Source organism: Labeo rohita, unplaced genomic scaffold (genome assembly GCF_022985175.1).
Source record: "Labeo rohita strain BAU-BD-2019 unplaced genomic scaffold, IGBB_LRoh.1.0 scaffold_30, whole genome shotgun sequence".
Taxonomy (NCBI): domain Eukaryota; kingdom Metazoa; phylum Chordata; class Actinopteri; order Cypriniformes; family Cyprinidae; genus Labeo; species Labeo rohita.
Genome location: NW_026129217.1, coordinates 1,887,629 through 1,908,734, shown reverse-complemented (window position 1 = coordinate 1,908,734; position 21,106 = coordinate 1,887,629). Strand labels below are relative to the sequence as shown.

Here is a 21,106-nt window from a genome sequence, read left to right as displayed (position 1 = left end):
TGTATAACTGTTAGCACAAGCTAGATTAAAGTGATTTCTAACGTTTTAAATATGTTATAAATAAATTAAATTAAATTAATTATTTTAAATAAATTTTTCTTACAAAAACGCATCGATTCACTACAGCTGATAGTCGTATACTATGTGTTGAGAGCATTTACTCAGTATCATTATCTCATTTATGACCAAAGTGGCTTTTAGGGTTTTGCATCTGAACTCTACCAAATAACATTTTGAAAATACAAACATTTTCATGAATTCGAAAGTTTACGTCAGAATGGCTTTACAAACGTTTTTTTTTTTTTTTTTTTTTTTTTTTTTTTGGCATTTTGCTTTTATTATGACAGGACAGTTTAGAAGTGACAGGAAGTGAAGTGGGAGAGAGAGATGGGGTGGGATCAGGAAAGGTCCTCGAGTCAGGATTCGAACACGGGACGCCCGGAGCACAATGGCGCTGTATGTCGGTGCGCTGCCCACAAGGCTATCGGCACCAACACTTTACAAACGATTTACACAAAAAATTGTTCTGCTTGTGTTTCATGAATGAGGCTCAATGTTTTAATGTCCTTTATTTTGTTTAGTTCATAGACATGTAATACTGCTATTGGTTCATGTGTCTTGTTTCTTATTAGGTGGATTGTCATGTGACCCCTTTTGTTTAATATATATAGCCCTCATGTTGCCATTGTGTATTGTTCAGCTTTGTTCCTGTTCTGCTGTGGGTTGTCAAGTCTTTGTTTGTATCATAGATTATGTTTTGATCTCGCTTTCATTAAATACTGTGTTTGGGTTCACTACACTCACCTCCAGTGGAATCATTACAGAATATCACAATATAAATATATATTATTTTACTGCCAAAAAATGTACTAGTCAGTGATGGTTATTTTGCTAAGATGTGCACAAATTGGTTGTACCAGTGGTCTTTATGATCTATTTTTGGAGATACACAACCCTGGCGTATGACAACTTACAGTAATAGGATGTCTTTAGGACCAAGACTGGGAAACACTAAACAATAAACATTAATGTGCCCTCTAAGGGTGACATTTCCACGTACTGACTAGTTGTATTCTTGCCCAGTTTTTGCTTGGATGAAGTAAGGAGGACCTCAATGTCTATTTTTTTTTTATTCCTCTTCACTCATTTGGATAGAGCTGGTTTTAAAAATGCTAGATGTATTGTTAATATTTAGGCAATCTTTGACATATGTTTTATTGATGACATTATTTCTTATGAAATACCTGATGTCGTATTCACATATTGAAGGAATATTCATGGTTGAAATTGTTCGTATTTTTCCCATCCCATAGCGCTGTTGAGTTGAGGTGTGTTTTTTCAGACTTGATAACACCTTCCACTTTTTATACAGTGAGTATAAATGCATCCAAACAGGCTCTGCATTACTGGACAAACACAACTAGACACAACGAGACATGACACAGTGGCCAAACCTAATGCATATGGTTCTTTATATTCATTATGTTTCTATTGGCTAAGTACGTTCTGCTAAATTAGTAAATGTATAATATTAGGGATGGGAATTTTTCAGTAGAACTGTATTAAAATATTTCAGCTCATTAAAAATGAACATTCCAATAATGTCACATTGTGAATTTTCTTTTTAATATTGATGATTTATATATATATATATATATATATATATATATATATATATATATATATATATATATTCATTCATTTTTTTAATCAATAATTAAGTTTTATTTTTATTCAAAAGAATCCTGAAAAAAGTACCAGAGCTTCCAAAAACATAATACGCAACAATTAACTGTTTCCAACATTGATTTATAAATTTGCATATTAGAATGATTTCTGAAGGATCATTTGACACTGAAAACTGAGTGATGACTAGAATTACAAGGCTCCATAAAATACGGCTCCAGATTGTCATAGACACAATAAAACAATCTCATTGGCCCAGTTTCAGTAAAACTAAAAGAATGTCATAGCATTCCAGATCACTCAGCGCAAAAAAAACTTTTCTTTTTTTTTTTTTACTTAAAACAAAGTAGTTGCAGGCCTTGCTGTTTCTTTTTTCTACCTGTCCAGCTCTCCAAGCCATTTTGTGAATTTGTGAAAAAGGAATCCATTTAGCAGGAACCAACCTTTAGGCTGTGCAAAAAGCTCTCAAAACAAAAGGCATTACATTCACCAAGACTGACAAAGTTTGGCATTGGATGCAAGGTGCACCAGAGAGTGTACATTGTACACCAAGTGATCACTCCCATACAGAGCATTTCATTGTTCCACAAATATTGGCTGTTTCTCAATGGGTTCTTATGCGATCTTGTGGTCTCAATTGAGGATGGATCGAATGCAGACTTGAGAGAATCGAACCGTTAGAAATCCCATGTTTCTGTATCGCTCTTTATAAGCTGCTGGGACTGTCAGTTGAGCAATAAGAACACCCCTGGTGAAAAAAACAGCATATGCTGGTAGGTATGTTTTGATGCTGGAATGCTGGTTAGGTAGGTTTTGATGCTGGTTTAAGCTGGTCCTTTGCTGGTTTATGCTGGTTCTTAGCTGGTTCATGCTGATACTTGACCAGCAACATGACCAGCAAAATCCAGCAAAGGATCAGCTTAAACCAGCTAAAGACCAGCATAAACCAGCATCAAAACCTACCTAACCAGTATCCCAGCATCAAAACATACCTACCAGCATATGCTGGGTTTTTCACCAGGGACAGCACATCTCAATTGACCCATCGGTAAGCCCCGCCCCCGCTTAGTTACTGTTGCTCCCTTGGACAAACAGTTTGTCTTACAATGACAGCTGTCAGTGTGAAAACCTTGTCCCACAATGTTTTTGCACAATTTTGGACACAGAAGGACCACCATTCAAGTGGAAATTAAATATTCCATGGAGGGGTATATAATTTTTTGAAAAAATAAGTAAGTGGGAGAAGTCGTATATTACGGTCGGCCATCACGATCGTCAAGATTATTGACTTGCACTGTGAGAGTAGTTCGCTATTTAGATTTGTACATTAGCATGGACTTACTAACTTTACCGTTAGCTAGGTTTAGCCAGAGATACCTTGCTGAAGCACAAGATGACATTAATGTTCTGCTTGAGCAGATGAAAATTGTAATTTAATGAATGTATCACAACCAGAAAATGAACGTTTTTGTCTTCATTGGTATTAGGGTTGAATGCTTGGGGATATTTTGCTATGTTTTGTTTGGGTTTAGGAAATGTAATAAAATAAATTCTATTGTCTATCCTCGCAGGATACCTGGAATCAGTGTTACAAGTACCCCAGGAACATCGTTTTTCCATTTTTGTAGCATAAATGCAATCAAACCGATAAGAGCTTTGGATCTTCCAATGTTTCTCTATGGCGCTGAAACCTAAAGATGTCCAAGTTCCGCTCCCTGTGCAACTGATACTCAACTGCCATTGGCTCGTCTGCATTCAAGAGGAGGGGCTAATTTCTCACAAAGACGTGTTCTGTGTTCTCACGTCCTTCCAAATTCGTTCTTTCAAGGAAGCCTGGCAAGACCGGTCTCCACGAGAACACAAGTCCGTTATTTGTATTCTTGGAACTGAGAAACAGCCATTATCAGCAATTATACAATTAAAGTAGAAGTCCACTTCCAGAGCAACAATTCACAAATAATTTACTCACCCCCTTGTCATCCAAGATGTTCATGTCTTTCTGTGTTCAGTCGTAAAGAAATTACGGTTTTTAAGAAAAATATTTTAGTATTTTTCTCCATATAATGGACTTACATGGTGCTCAGATTTTGAACTTCCAAAATGTAGTTTAAATGCAGCTTCAAAGGGCTCTAAACGATCCCAGCTGAGGAAGAAGGGTCTTATCTAGCGAAACAATGGGCCATTTTTTCGAAAAATTAAAAATTTGTATACTTTTTAAGCACAAAAGCCAGTGTAGCACAGGCTCTGGGATGCGCGTCCACGACGCTACATACTACAGAATCACGTTAAAAAGTCACACGTGACATAGGCAGAACTACAGACCCAGTGTTTACAAAGCAAACGTGCAAAGACTAATGAAGTGCAAGTAAGTCAAACGCTGTTTACAAACAAAACGGTGCAACGATGTCGGATGATTCTAAAGTTTTAGGAGAAAATGAGATGGAGTTTTTCGCTATACTCTACCTTTTTGAGCCAGAGTACACAGACAGAGAGAGGAGACTGCTGCGGCGACACAAGTCTCATAAGCCTCGGGCAGACCACATTCAAACGAGACATGGTGGTGCACTTGTGGAAAATGTCAACCATTGCCAATGGAGCAGGAATCTCAATTCTGTCAAGAATGGACCATATCTATTCCACTGTTGAAAAGAATCAGCAAGTCAGGTGGTGAGTTGTGCGTGACCTTTTGACGTGGTTCTGTAGTACGTAGTGTTGTAAACGCGCATCCCAGGCAGGGCCGCATTAAGACCTCACTGGGCCCCGGGCCTATGACTTACTGATGGCTTTTAGCTGGTTGTGCATCTGAACTCTTCATATATATATATATATATATATATATATATATATATATATATATATTTAAATAGGATTTTTATCCTATCAGATTTTTGGCATTAAAATCTCAGAATTCAAAAAAAATAAAAATAAAAAAAATAGCCTAATAAAAACAAGCTTACTGAAGACAACAATTAAACACATATTCTGTTGTTGTTCTAAACCTGCATGAGTTTCCTTCTGCTGTTGAATGCAAAAAATATAGTTGAAACAATACTGGTAAACAAACATTTGCTGGACCCCTCTTCATAGTATGAAAAAAACTATTGGAGTCAGTGGGGACCAGAAATGTTGAGGAGAACAAAGAAATTCATACAGGTTTATAGAAACTTGAGGGTGAGTACATGATGACAGTATTTTTATTTTTGGGTGAACTATCCCTTTAAAATCTCATCATACAATGACAAGATCTCATATAGCCCACTACTACACATGCTTTACCTTACACTACATTCATTTTTAGGACACAAATAACTGTGTTGATGAGGAGACATTTTGGCACGTAACTATTTGTATTTGAACGTTTAAGTGCAAGGTGCGAAAAAGAAGTCAAGTTTAGTCAGACGCTGTACGAGCAGGTGAGCGCTGTGCGTATCAGGCTGAAATCTGACATTTTTACTTATTGAAGATAAATTCTACCATTTCCAGATGCCAGAACGAAGTGATGAGAGGTGAATGCGGACATTAGGCACAGCGATCACCTGAGATACGTGCACAGGTCGTTCAAAAGTAAAATATAGAATAAATGCATTTGATTAACCAAATAAACCAAATTCAAACGTTAAGTTTTAATCTCTAATGGTAATGCATGGAATGTACGGAAAAGCTCCTAATAGCGCTAATATGTGTGGGGCGTGGTGGGGCTTTGGCGATCGGTGCCACCGATGGCCAGTCAATCTACTCCACAGCCAATCACGGGCCCCCTCCTTGCTCGGGCCCCGAGGCTTCAGCCCCGCCTAGCCCAATGGTTAATGCGGCCTTGATTCCAGAGCTAGTCCTACACCAGCTTTTGTGCTTAAAATGTATACAATTTTTTATTTTTTGAAAATGATGACCGATCATTTCGCTAGATAAGACCCTTCTTCCTTAGCTGGGATCGTTTAGAGCCCTTTGAAGCTGCAATTAAACTGCATTTTGGAAGTTCAAAATCGAGGGCACCATTTAAGTCCATTAAATAGAGAAAAAATCCTGAAATGCTTTCCTTAAAAAAACATTATTCTTTACGACTGAAGATAGAAAGACATGAACATCTTGGATGACAAGGGGGTGAGTAAATTATTTGTGAATTGTTGTTCTGGAAGTGGACTTCTCCTCTAAAAAGACTGAAGAGAACACACATTGGCAAACTAACTGACATTAAATTATCATACATTTCCTCAGACAAGACACCCTTAAGTACTATTTTACCTCTGTAGAGTTTGAGTTGGTGTAGTTCTGTGGCCTTCCACCAGTCTGTTTCTTCCAAGGCTTCCTAGCAAACACATTTGGAATGCATGGTGCCATGAGTGCCATGAGTTTAACACTAACTTTTCTGCTGAAAAACAAACAAACAATAGAAACCATTACAGAATTTTTTAACGGATATAATGGAAATTCTGTTGGTTTTGATGGACACTGTAATGGTCTCTGTTGGTAATTTGCTTTCTTCTATTGGTGGCATGTATTGTCTATTGGATACCACTAAGGACAAATAAAACACCTTTGGAAACTTGTGGTGGTATCTACTGGACACTAGTATGAACCATTATGACTCCAATAAATTTAGTGATTTCTTTGGGAAACTGTAATGGTCCTAGTAGGTACTGCTTAAAAAACAATAGAAAAAGAAAAAGTAATCTTAATAATCACTGAAGTAAGAATAAAGAAGTGTCCAAGTAAAAAACTATAGATTGATAGATAGATATTTACTAAACATCTAAACACAAACAACAAATCATATGCACATTGATGGATCTTCTTCCACCTGTTCTCTGAAGGCCAGGACACACCAAGCCCCGACAGTTGGCCATCGGCTCTCGTCGGGCAGCACCTGTCAGGCTAGTCTGGTGTGGCGACTCTCGCTGGGCTCAAGATGGTGGGAGTCTGTCGTTGGGAAAAGTGAGAACTCTGATTGGATGCCTAGTTTCGTGAACGAGTCAGTGCCGAAGAATTAAAGCAAAAGTGATGAAAAGGACTAGGTAAATGAAGGCGGCAAATAGAAGACTGTTCTAATGTTACCTGATCTTACCCAAGCATTCCAATATGTGAATTTTATTATAACAAAATGAGCCGCTTAAAATGAATAAAGTTATCAGCATAACATTTTCAAAATGGTAAGCATACACTGCTTTGTTTACACTTCATATATCTGTGGTTATTTCTTTTTTATTTGTTTTGGTTTCTCCTTTTGAATGACGAATACATCCTATTAAAAGCTGATGATATAGACAGCTGAATCTTCTCACGCAGGTGCAGAACACACACGTTAGTTTGCAGTCGGCTGTTGTCTGTGTTGTGTGTTCAAGCACAGCTTTTTGTCCAAACGCTGCTGACGAGAGGTGACAACATCGTGGGCTTCTGTCGCCACTAGTTCTTTGAAGTAGGTTTGATGTGTACTGGCATTAAAATGCAATCAAATGTATATTTCTACAAGTTCCTGTAACTGTGTCTGTGGAAAATCATTCTAATTCAAGATGAACAGTTAACCCTACACTGCCCAGTACCGAAAAATAATTTGGGTTAACAGGTTGACTACAAAATAATACTTTTACCAGCGGCAACATTATGTGTATTTGCTGCCTTTTACCGCTAAGTGCCGCTGTAACCGCAAACTGTGACAAGTTAGAAGGGGAAAGTATTTGTATCCATACATACTGATGATCGTTACACCCCTAAGAGACACCAGACAGATAATGATTTATGCAACAGATGCTCTTGAACTCATTTTCACAAAACCGATAAATATTAATAAAAACACACAGAAAAATACACAGTGGTCTTTTAATAAATGCAAACCTACAATAAATGTATTATGTTAAATCGTACAGATACCAGATAAAGAATTATTGAAATCTCTGATCTCGTTTGACAGTCGCAAACCTTATTATCTTACAGGAGTCAGAACCAAATAAACTCTCCAAAAATGTATAATATGGCACATTCGTATGAAAGTTTCCTTTTATAGTAAATAAAAGTGAACGTTGCACAGAAGAGTATGATTTTTCCAGTAGCCAGATTTCGCTTATCGTCGGAGGTTCATACTCCGTCATATTAAATAAATATAGAAAACTTCTTCATATTAACACTTGTATGGTACTAAATGATACAGCAGAGGCCAGTAACTCCTTAGAGATAGAGATATTAAAGAGCCCTCCACATACCAGTTGATGGGTGATCATTATCTCCTCCTGCATATTGCAGGTCTCCACTTCTTTGTTAATGGAGAACCCTTACCCCACTGTGCCTCGTTAACATTATTGCTAGTGTGGACTGGTGCTTTGTTACTGTGTGCAGAGACTACAGTACCGCAGCTCTAAGTGTTATAGTGGAGCTAAACATTGTTTAGATGTCTGTTGGAGATGAAGTTACCTGAAGCAGTTACTGGTGTATGGCATGGAGCAGGGCTCTGAGATACTGAGGTGGTTTTACAAGCCAATTTTTGGTTTACGAGGCAATTTTTGTTTGCACTGTACACTCTACAATCAAAATTATTCAACCTTTGTTGCAAATCAGGCTTATTGTCAAAATCCTGTTTTTACAGTGGCCACAGCAGTCACTTGACTTGAATTCCACGTAAAATCTCTGGTGGGATTTGAAGAAGGCAGTCTACAACCCAACAATATTACTTTTCTAGAGGTCATTCTTAAAGAGGAATGGGCTAAGATTCCTTAGGAATGTTGGTGTATGGATCTGGCTTTGCATATCATTTGCTGCAGGTCATAACTTATTCACTCATTGTGGGGATAATGACAGTACGAACAACAAAAGTGAGAATGTGCAGTGCTTATGAGGGAAGGAGTGTAACACAACAAACTGCAACAGAGCAGAATATTACCAATGTTTATTGAGAAATAGAAGTGTTTGAAGTGTGTTGGGGTTTATACGATTCCTCTTCTTGGATAAAATCTTGGATAAAAATGCAAATTCCAACTGGTATAAGTAAGGATACTGATGCTTCTGTTGAGTCCATCCTCAGATTCTGTGAGATTCACTTCTGATAAATACCAGTCTGCTGTTGCACCTGGGCTCCTTCGACTGTGATCAACCGTGCTATCCAGCAGATCCCAAAGGTCACCTTATAACAGTGATACAAAAGAAACATTGATTGGGGTTGGTGAAGGCAACACAACCTCAATTTTGCCTTCAACTTCCCTAATACCTTTTTTTTCTTAAATGAACAATAGCAACGGTAAAGCTGAAAAAAACAATGACCACGGCTGCTACAACTAGTGTAGCACTGTTCTCTGTTGTCGATATCCCGTCTGAAAATGCACATAAATGTACGAAAGACCCTCTAATTGTATGTATACATGGCGTAATCATTCGTGCCAAGGTGTGAAGACAAGCCTGCCAATCAGGGTACTGGGTGGCTGCTCCTCAGTCTCCAAAAAATGGTCTGAATATTTGCAGAACAATAGAAAAGCAAAAAAATAAAATCAAGCTTGACAGCATCCTGCAAAAAAACAAAAAAACAAACAAACAAGCAGAGCTTAGATCATGGCAGAGCAAGTTCCAGGATGCTCTGGGCAGCTAATAATGCATCAACTTAGAGAGAAATACCTGCTGTTTTTGGTAATTACTAGTCAAATGTATTGATTTACAATATTTGTATAACACATCAACATCTGTATGTTGTATAATGCTAGTATAACTGCTAATTTTACCTGGGTGAATTCTTTATAATGCAAGTATTAAGACCAACTTTATTTCTTTGTGTTTTGTTTGTTCCATCATTATGCTCAATGATTTACTGCACTGCCCAGTAAGACATTCTAGTCATGCAGATAGCAAAGATATGATTTATGCAGTGTAAAAAGTACGAAAAGTGTTTTCCATACCTTTTTGACTTAACATATTCATATTAAAACTTTAAACAATAATACTTAAAATTTTCTATTAAAAAAAAAAAAAAAATTATTTTGTTCTATGGTATGCACTAAAAGAGCAAATGCAAATTAAATGTCAGCTGAACTTAGTAAGCTTTCTTCAAATGCTTACTCCACTGCCAAAAAGTAATTTTTGGACTCACCACTCTGGACCTCAGTTTTTTATCTTCCAGACCCATCAAGAAAGTAAACAAAGTATACTGTGATCATAAGTTTTAGCAATTGTTGTAATGAATTAATACATGTCCAAGAGAAAACAACATAACCAGACTGTGCAGCAAAACTGATAATTTAAGAGAAAATCTTAAGAGTATACATATGTAGATATTTAATATTTTATGGAATATATATTTTTAGAAACACTGTAATATAATACCCTATTATTAGAAACACTGTAACATAGGAACTATATCAATAACATCTGAATTTAAATAAGTGGGAAAAAAACTTTAACAGCTTCCTCTTGCTGTCACAGTGCAGCACAAACCTTTAAAGACGTCTTCTGTCATACCAGGACAAAAAGAAAACCTTTAATAGTAACACATTTCCTATTTATTGTTGCATTTGTGTGTTTTTAAATAATTTGTGGCTATAATTAATATTGCATTTTATTGGTAGAAGTGCTTTCTGCATTTAAACATGGCTGTTTTGCCTTTTACAGTAGGCAACACAATCGTTCCATAAACTTTTGACACTGTAGCGTTTGAACAAGACTTTTATTTTGGTGTGGAGATGTGACGTCATAAGGCTGCGCCGCGCTCCTGCATCTGTGATCCGGCTGAAGAAAGGTTTGTGTTTTTTAACTTTAAAAGTTTTTAAGTCAGCGCTATTTTCAAGCGATGTAATTGGTTTGGTTACTATTTAATGTAAGACAGTAATGATTTATCTGACATTAATGTACGTTATTTGTGAGAGAAAAGCGCATCAGCAAAAGCTGCGTCTCAATTTGCTCCCTATATTGTGAATTATTTTATAGTAAACACGAATTCGGTCACGGTCATAAATAGTTATGGAGAATCATGTGAAAGAAATATTGGAATGTTTTCGTGTGAATATAAATTAGTTGTTTTTTTCTAGGGAAAAAGAAACTATTGTATATATTTTTTTCTCTGTACTTCTATTTTCTTGCATGAAATAAATCTAATTTGCGATTATTAAAATAAAATTTAATAAAAGTATTTGAGTTAATATAGATGGCATGTCAAAAAAAAAGTATATTACTGATTTGTTTTTGTTTTGGAAAATCAAAATATCTCTTTGTAAATGTGGCCCTTGAAATGTATTTTGATTTTGTAAAAAAATTTAAATAAATAAGCACAAGACATTTAATTTAAAATATTTTCTGTGATGTCATTTTCTGTATGTATGTATTATTATTTTTATTATTACTGGATCATTATTTGGTTTTATGTTTGTGTTAAGTCTTGAGAACCAACTGTAACTTTGAAATCCAATATTAAAAACGAATGATGGTGAAATGGAGCTTTTTGATAATGTTTGTCATTGGCAAAATAATTAACTGGTTTGAAGCGCTTATCACTGATGCTCAAAACTGTGTAAATGCAACAAGAACAACAAACTGCTACAAACCAACTGCACATGAAGTCATGTAATTTAATTAATATAATCTACAGATCATTCTGTATCGAAACAATTTCATATTAAGTATATTTTGTGTCTCTTTATGAATTTTTAGTGCTAGTTTTGAGTGTATAACTGACTGACTCTTACCAGTGCACTGACTACCTAACTAGGGAGCTGACTGAGACGCACCTAGAGATTTAGTTTGGATAGATTTTTCTTTCTGTTAATTTTTTTCTTATTTTAATCACGACAGTGTCCAAACAGAGAAAAACTCCTGGTGAAGCAACTGAGATCCACGTAACACACTATTATAAAGATGGCGCTTATCAAAGAGGAGAGTGAAGACATAAGGATTGCAGAAGTATTTAGTCTGAAACAAGAAGATATTGAGGAACAGACAGGTTGGTTTTTATTCTCAAAGCTGAACTCATTCATTTGATCCTTATTAAGATGTCTAGCTGATATTTTTGAAGAATACATTATAAGTGTCTTAATTTAAGTGGTTTTATTTGACATGGAGACTCATGTGTATAAAGACGTGTTAAGGTCACATTACCAGACAAATACTACTGTTACTTTCAAGTGCAGCTGAGATTATGTTACTTCAATTCGTTATGTCATGTACTGAATAAAAATGTTCACAAGCTGTCTTCCTCCTGATGTCGTTGGAATGTGAGAAAAGGACGTCAATGTGACATATTCCAGATGAGCAAACACCCTAAAAAATATGTCTTCCAGATGAAAACGCACACATCGCACAGATGTCCCTGCGACGTATGTGTGCTGTCTAGGTAGTGATGTATTTCTGTCACAATTATTTCACAGTAGCCCAGTAGATTAGATACTTTTAAGATTAAAAACCATTTTAGTGAATTATATTTATTCTAACATAATTTAAATATCAGTTAAGAAAAAATATATTGCATACCAAGCTGTTAGCGTCGATTGTACTGTACTGACGATTCCTTCTGTGCAGACCCAGGCTCCTAACTGACATTTTCGCATAACAATGGAAAAAGTGGCATCTTTTTTTACAGTCTGTGGTTTTAGCACTACACGCTTATGCCCCTATATAAAAAGGGTCTTAAAAAGCCCTGTAAAAAAGCTACAGATTCCAAAAACAGTGTGGAAAACGTACATCAGACAGGAAGAGGCTGCTTTTGGCACTTTCAGGTCATTTTTCATGTAAGTAGAGGTTGTTGTTTTTTTCCATTTTTGTAAAAACCTTTTAAAATGTAGTAGCCCTACATGTGGCCTGATCTCAGTGAAAGTTTGCATGCTACTATAGAATGATAAGGTGCATTTGCTGACCTGATTCCATTAAGTTTTACAGATCTTTTTTCAGTCATTTCAATGTCCTTTTGCACAGTAAAATATAATGTATTTGTCACCTTTTTGACAGTAATAGCTCCACCTATGGGTCAGTGTCCATAAAAGTTTTCATGCTTTCTTAGGATGATGCAGTGCATGTGCACAGATGATTTGTGAAGTTGTACACAATCCGTAATGGCATTTGCAATAGGAATACAGCTTTTATACATCTTTTTGACAGTTGTAGCTCCACCTATGGGCCGATGTTTATAAAAGTTTTCATGCTGCTTTAGGATGATGCGACGCATATGCACAGCCAATTTCATGTACTACGTAAATCCAGCAGAAAGAGGGTTTAGCTGTTTCATGCATTTGCCATATAAATACACCATTTTTACACCAAATATGGGCCGATCTCCATAAGTGTAATGCTTAATACACAGTTAGCATACTTGCACACACATGCAAACACCTTTTGTTGCAGATATAGAGATTTAAAATAAATGATAGGTAATCAAATGCTTGCTGCAAGTCTTCTCTATTTTTCAGGGTTATCTACAATCGTAATGTGGCATAACTGCATGATCTGTAAATGAAGTGGTAAACTTTAAATTCACATTCACTTGAATTCACATAATTTGTCAAAGGCAAAACCTGTGAAAAGAACTATATTAGTGAGTTTCATGTCATCTTGGACAATGAGTGGTCCTCTGCTGCCATCTAGTCGTTATTATTGCAATCTCAGAGACTTTGCCATTGAAATTGAGTTTTTTTCACCTTTTAGGAGAAAAGGTGGCTATAAAGACAACTATTGACCTCTTTCTATAAATGTTGCCTTTTGCATGCTTGTCTACTGTCATGTGACACATACTCACCTATATTGAAGTTTTAAGTTTTCTTTGAGAATTTATAGGCTTTTGGGTACACTAGGTAGAGGCCATACTATTAAATGGCCGTTATAACAGTCCAAATGCGAACGCTTGACATTCGTTGTGATGATTATTGACAAAGAGAGTCCAGAGAATTGTACTGCACTGGTTTTATTGAGGTTGTTATTGTTGAAGTTGTGTTGTTTTATTCTTTTTCTACATCTCCACCCACACTAAGAAATGTATTGGGTGACGAGCTCTCCAGCGAATGCAATCAAGAGGCCAGGTCTTTGGCTTTTCCCATGTGATGTTTTGAGAATTGAGGTCCTTGATAAAGGTTCGGCGCTAGGTCAGTGGTCGACCCCTGCATCGTCTCCTTCAGGTGGAACCCACTGGAGTGATGCCTTTGGAATGCGGCTGCTTTCCATCCGTATAGTGTGTCCAGCCAACCACTGGTGGCAGTGTGGAATCATTATAGTAAGACTTGGCATATTGCTTTGTCACAGAAAGTCCTCATTAGTAATGCAGTTGTAGTAGCGCTGCACGATAAATCGCGACAATATCGCTATAGATATTAAGAAAAGCTGCGATATTCATGTGCGCATCTTGTCAGTGAAGCACGATTCTGTGATCAGTAGTAAATCACCATCTGAAGGCCAGAGGGCGCTCTCGCGTGGAAACTCCAAATGTGCCCTGAAGAAGAAATCCAGGAAATAACAATCTCTGCAGCTGAATAAACAAAAGATTTAACTGCTTTCATTGATTTAATGTGATCAATAAACACAGAACTACGACAATATATGGTTTATCTGACTTCTTATTGAAATTTTCATTATAATACAGTATATAATAATGCAATGCTATTCGACATTGCTTTTATTGCTGCTTAGAATGCTATAAAGTACTCGTAGAGAAGCTACACAAGCAACTTTATTATTGCAGCGCGATTTGATAATATTGATGATCTCGTCTGTGGTTTTGCGTAGCTTGTCTGTGAACTACGGCTCTGTGTATTGACGCTGCTCTATCTGAAATCATGCACATGATGGCGATTAACTGCTGATTACAGAACCGGCTTTAACCGGCTTTTCACATTTGTTGCAAGGCTGATGATGTTGTAAGGTCCACGCAATTGGCCCAACGGAGGAATCCAATGGTGGATGAAGGTTTCTTGTGTGTTGGGTCTTTCCAGTGCGCAACGTTATTTAATTTCGGTTAAATTGAAATCTCTACCTGGAATTTAGGTTAGAATGCCGATCATTATAGATCCTTAATAGGATATATCTAGACATCTAATGAGTCTATATACTCTTTAATATAATTGTACTCTATACTATTCTGTTCATTCGGGTGCTCATGTCGCTCAAAGATATCGCTTCGGCCGTTAGCGTACTTTACGGTCACAATCTCATCAGTGTTGGATATTAGACAGAGGTAAGTGACTAATAGTAATTCTAAAAGTACCTTTGTTTAGTCCCCATAGATCTGTACACACTTGAACTTGAAAGCAACATTATTTCTAGTCAGAGGTCATGACCATTACTATAGATATAAGCCGACCAACATTACTTCTCCGATAGTAGCTTTGGTTTGGTCATGGCATGGGCCAATGGTGTTTTTGAAGCCCTGGCGGTCGCAGCTAAACTGGGCATTCATGTCTCCAATAACAATTTTGAGATCATGCCCTAGATATTGATTAGCTTGTTCATGTGTGTTTGATTAGGGTTGGAGTGAAACTCCTGATCTTAGGTGTTTCTATCTTAAATAGTCGTTGATTTCATTTATATAATCCACACTTTTACATTTTTATTGTCCTAATACTGTTGTCACAGTATTACAATATCAAAACAACACAATACCAATACTTAAAACATTTGTATTTTTACTCTTCCTTTAGGTCACAGATCAAAGATTTAAAAGTGTACATTGACACCAAACTTCATTAAGTGTCTTTAATTTAATTTAATTTAATTTAGTGAAGTATTCCATTTACTAGGTGAAGCATACTGAAAAGCTTGTTTCCCTATTTCAGTTGGTACTGAATAGGCATCATAACTTTTTGCAGAGCATCATGGGTAAGACACAAAGTAGCTTCTGGTAAGCAACATATTAAGAAATTTTACACGAGTCATGATATAAATGAGAAGACCACATACTTAACACCTATCAGTCTCGCTATAATATTCCATTTTTGCTGGATAATGAAATAAGTATGTTAAGTGAAATAAGTATGAATAAATATATTTATTGAGCATTTATAACATGAGTTTGAAACTTTAAACTATCTGGCAAGTATTGCATTAAAGCCACCCTTTTATTCATGCAGTTATAATGGCTCATCAGTGAGGCTTTATTGACTGATGTTTCATAGATGTTTGGTTATGTTTTCAAATTGTATGGCATATGGATCTGTAAATATTTTTAACAAAAAAATGTTTAAAAAAAATATGTATGTATTTATGTATGTATGTCGGCACCAATAGCATTGTGGGCAGTGTGCCGACATACAGTGCTGTTGCGCTACGGGCGTCCCTAGTTCGAATCCCAGCTCGAGGACCTTTCCCGCCCCCTTCTCTCTCTCCCAATTCGCTTCCTGTCCTGTATGATCTGTCCTATCATAATAAAGCCAAAAAGGCCAAAAATAAATCTTAAAATAACTAAATAAATATATAAAATGTATAATTAGTTATTAGGGTACTACTACACAACTGGTGCAGTCACAATTCTATAGTTGTACAGTTTACTGATAGTTTGTATGTAACGTCACTTTTTTTGAAAGACGTTAATATTTTTGTAATGTAAAAAAATAAGGGAAAGCAAAACACATGTTTGTCTAAAAACCTTTTATGCATCCTATATACACATGCTTCAAACACTACACTGTATAATGCAGTATATATCATTTGTTGGTGATTTATTTCCATTATATGTTATTTCTCTGTCTATTTGATTGATTAGTTGATGCAGGTCTAACATCAATAACACTCCGATAAGTATCATTGCTATAATAGTGATGGGAAACGCACACAACAAGAAAAACAGAGGAGCTAATACAGAGCCCTGTGGCACTCCAAATTGGCAGGCTTTGAAATAATCCTATAATATTTATCCATATCACTTCAAACTTGGCCATAATGATATAATGGCATTATGTAAACCTGTGAAAGGATTTTTAATATTCTAAATTTTCCTGTTTAATACTATAAAGCTGCTTTGACACAATCTATTGTATAACTTGTATAAAGTGCTATATCAATAGAGGTGACTTGACTAAATAGAGTTGCCGTGATAACACATTATACCTTTATGCTCTTAGGTGTTGTTGAGGTGCCAAATTGGATGAGATTTAAGCCTGCTAAGTACATGCATCAGAGTTGTTGGTATGACTCTGACATTGAGGATGCTAAATTGCAAACAGGTTTTAGAAATCTTGAATGGGCCATGGTGAGGGTTTAAATGAATGATATTGAAGATACGAGACTCTTCCTGTTTTCCTTTTAAGTGCATTGTTTGATTAGCATCAAATTCATATCACCACCAGCTGACAGTAAGAAGTTCAACGTATACAACAGACTTTGAAATAGTCCTTTATTTGCCCACTTAAATGCATGTGCCTACCGTGTGCCAATGGCATTTTAATGCTTAAGCCTTTATCTCTGCTTACTACTACATTTATGGTTTTAATGCTTTAAATGTCTAAAAAGTTTGTCTCTTTATTTTTGCATATAAAATGGGTTTAACATGTATTTGTCTTTTTTTGCCTTAGACCTAATAGTGCTGAAAGAGGAAAGTGAAGATCTGAATGAAATCGAAGACAAAGATCTGATTAAGAAACATCATTTCATAACTGGAGATTGTTCACAGTCTGAAAAGACTTCCCCACAAAAAAGAGCTCGGAAGACTGGTACAAAAACTAATTTCGTTTGCCAACAGTGTGGAAAGTATTTCATGAAAAAATTAAACCTTAAACTCCACATGAGAATTCACACTGGAGAGAAGCCTTTTACCTGCCAACAATGTGAAAAGAGCTTTGCACGAAAAAGTAGTCTCAAGATTCACATGAGAACTCACACTGGAGAGAAGCCATTTGTATGCAGTCAGTGTGGAAAGAGTTTCACGCATAAAGAAACCTTTTATACTCACATGAGTCTTCACAACGGAGGAAGCCCTCACATCTGTAAGCTCTGTGGAAAAACCTTGAAACGAAAAGGAAATCTTAAGACTCACATGAGAATTCACACTGGAGAGAAGCCTTACAAATGTGATCAGTGTGAAAAATGTTTCACACGTAAAGGAAGCCTTAAAAAGCACATGAGGATTCATGTGAGGAAATTGCCAGAATGCTCCGAGTGCGGGAAGAAGTTTAAAAAAAAGGAGCAACTTCAAGCAACTGGAAAAAACAGTGAACCCTTGGGTCCTTGAAAAGCATGTAAAAGCAATAAATTCACTTTCAACAACTTTAAGTCCACAAAATTTCTTAAATATAAATAGTGGGGGGGAAAGTTTTAAATGTTACACTTTAAAGGCAGACCTGTTTTTGAGGTTGGAGATTGTCATGGTAACTGATTTGCATGCTTACAGAATTGCTAGAGAGATTCAGGGTATGTTTTTAGGTGGGCAAGAAGTAATGGGGAAATGTAAATGGCTTGAAAATACTGAATCATCAGTTATACCCTTCTAGCAACAATGCTAACTCAGGTTTTAAAACAATTAGTCAGACAGTGATAATGTACAGCTACACGATAAATCGAAATGAAATTGCAATCGCAATTAAGCAAAAGCTGTAATTGTCATGCGCATCTTGTCAGTGAAGCATGGTTCTGTGATCAGTAAATCTATCCGAAGGCGAGAAGAAACTCCAAATGCACCCGAAGAAGAAACCCAGGAAGGAAATCAGAATCGCTGCAGCTAATTAAACACAAGATTTAACTGCTTTCATTGATTCAACATGACTAATATACACAAGACTATGACAATATACAGTCATGTGAAAAAGTTAGGACACCCTATTGAATTCCATGGTTTTCCGTATCAGGACATCATTAAAAAAACTGGTCCTTGGCTGGTCTTAAAATTTCAACTATAAAACCTAAAACCTAAAACCTATAAAAATGAACAGCAACACATGACAAATTGCACTGTGTCATTGCTTACTGAACAAAAATAAAGCCAAAATGGAAAAGCCATGTGTGACAAAGTTATGACACCCTACTGTTAACATTGGAATTAAGAGGGTAAATAACAGTCAAGCACTGCCTATCGAACACCTTTGATTAACTGATCATCAGCAAGTCTGAGCTCCTCTATAAAAGCATACGCTTTGGCAGTTTGCTGGTCTGGAGCCTTCAGGTGTGTGTTAACACAATGCCAAGGAGGTAAGACATCAGCAATCATCTTAGAGAAGCAATTGTTGCTGCCATCAATCTGAGAAGAGTAATACGGCCATTTCCAAACAATTTAAAATTTATTCACAAGTGGAAGACATTTAAAACAGACACCTCTCCTTCCAGGAGTGGACGTCCCAGAAAATTCACCCCAAGATCAGACTGTGTAAAGCTCAGAGAAATGGCAGACAACCAAGAACTAAACCTAGACTCTACAGGCCTCAGATAACATGTTAAATGATAAAGTTCATGACAATACCATTAGAAAAATATGGGACAAAAATTGCATGTTTGGAAGGTTTGGCAGAAGAAAGCCTCTTCTATCTAAAAAAAAAAAAAAAAACATTACAGCATAGTTTAGGTCTGCAAAGTTGCATCTGAACAAAACACAAGCCTTCTAGAATAATGTCCTTTGAACAGACGAGACCGAAGTGGAGATGTTTGGCCATAATGCACAGCACCAAGTTTGGTTAAAACCTAAAGAGCATATCAGCACAAACACCTCATACCAAAAGACAAGCATGCTGGAGGAGGGCTGATCATTTTGGGCTTGTTTTGTAGCCACTGGACATGGGCACCTCACAGTCATTGAGTTATCCATGAACTCCTCTGTATATCAAAGTATTCTAGAGTCAAATGCGAGGGCATCTGCGCGACATCTAAAGTTGGGCCAAAATTGGGTCATGCAACAGGACAATGATCCCAAGCACATCAGCAAATCTACAACAGAATGGCTGAAAAGAAAAGAATCAAGGTGTTGCAATAGCCCAGTCAAAGTCCAGAGCTCATCCTGACTGAAATGCTGTTGTGAGAGCTGTGCATAAGCAAATGCTTACAAACCTCAACAAACTGGAGCAACGTTGAAAACAAGAGTGGTCCAAATTCCTCCAGAACAATGTGAGAGACTGATAAAGTCACACAGAAAATGAATGCTTCAAGTTATTGCTGCTAAAAGTGGATCTACAGGCAATTGAATTATAGGGTGTCCTAACTTTGTCACACATTATTTATTAAATAAATAATGACACGGTGTAATATGTCATGTGATGATGTTTATCTGAGGATTTACTTTCCAAATTTTAAGACCTGCCAAGGACCAGATAATTTTTTATTATGTCCTGATACAGAAAACCATGAAATTCAATAGGGTGTCCTAACTTTTTCACATGACTGTATGGTTTATCTGTGTTCTTGTTATAATTTTCCTTATAGTAAAGTAATAATTCAATGCTTTTATCACTGCTTAGAATGATAATGAATACTGTGCGTGCCTTATTCTGTGTAAGAAGCCACACTATCTCACTGAAGGATTCATTTCAAACACTCTAATGATGTTATTAAGAGAGTTTGGAGTAAAAACATGTTAGTAAACATGGCACTTTCTTTCAGATGTAGCAGCATTTATTACGCAGCAGTAGTTTACTGAGAAGCTACGCAAACAGCTGTCATTATCGCACAATTAAATCGTCTACAATAATGAACGTGATATAGAGTAATTTGTCAGTGAACTACAGCTCTGCGTAGTAAATGCTGCTCCATCTGAAAGCATGTGCTGGAGATTTACTATTGATTTTACAACTGGCTTTACTGACAAAATGCGCATGACAATTGCTTTTGATTAATTGTGCAGCCCTAGATAATATGATCAGAAAGGAAACTGAAGCCTGGAATCCACTACACAATTTTTGACCCGAATTTCCACCTATTTACAGTCTGGAGAAGTTGAGGCTAGTTGGCAAAAGTCAGAGCCAGTCGATTCCATAGAAAATTGTATAGTGTATAATGGTCAAAGATTTTTGAGCTTCAGACTTTGGCCACGTTCACACAGCAGCAGAATACGGTTGTCAGTCCTGTATTTGAGTCCTTAAAGGAGAAATCCACTTCCAGAAAAACAATTTACAAATAATTTACAAATAATTGTCATTTAGAGCCCTTTGAAGCTGTATTTAAACTACATTTTGGAAGTTCAAATTTGAGGCACCAATGAAGTCCATTATATGGAGAAAAATGACAAGGGGGTGAGTAAATTATTGGTGAATTGTTGTTCTGAAAGTGGACTTCTCCTTTAATACGGTTACGTTCAAACACAGTAAAGTTATGTAAGGGTGACAACCGTATTCTGTAACCAAACTCACACCCGTAAATTTTCAAAACTCACAACCGCATTCTCGGAACACGTGCTGTGTGAAATCTGACAGTGTGGAGTTGGAGGATATTTTGAACTGATTTTAGAACGTATATTGTTTTCATTTGTCATACGTCTTCTAGCAACAAGGCTTTGTAAATAGGCACACTATTTACAAAGTCGGTACGTGTATGATGCCTAGTGTTTTTTTAAAAATCTGTTCAGTTT

The 21,106-nt window shown here is 36.5% G+C and overlaps 1 protein-coding gene across 1 annotated transcript; it reads left to right on the top strand.

Moving 5' to 3' along the window:
* Positions 1-10,358: 10,358 nt before the first annotated feature.
* Positions 10,359-18,396, top strand: LOC127160221 (gastrula zinc finger protein XlCGF49.1-like). Its single transcript, XM_051102879.1, has 3 exons — positions 10,359-10,393; positions 11,443-11,590; positions 17,136-18,396. Exons 2-3 carry the CDS (start codon positions 11,506-11,508, stop codon positions 17,789-17,791), a joined length of 741 nt encoding a protein of 246 aa, XP_050958836.1. The 5' UTR covers positions 10,359-10,393; positions 11,443-11,505; the 3' UTR covers positions 17,792-18,396.
* Positions 18,397-21,106: the final 2,710 nt, after the last annotated feature.

Bases quoted from the DNA above. Each gene is read 5' to 3' on its own strand.
- LOC127160221 (XM_051102879.1), top strand. From the start codon at position 11,506: ATGGCGCTTATCAAAGAGGAGAGTGAAGACATAAGGATTGCAGAAGTA. The intron at 11,591-17,135 runs GTTGGTTTTTAT...TTTTTGCCTTAG, and splicing joins AGATATTGAGGAACAGACAG to ACCTAATAGTGCTGAAAGAG.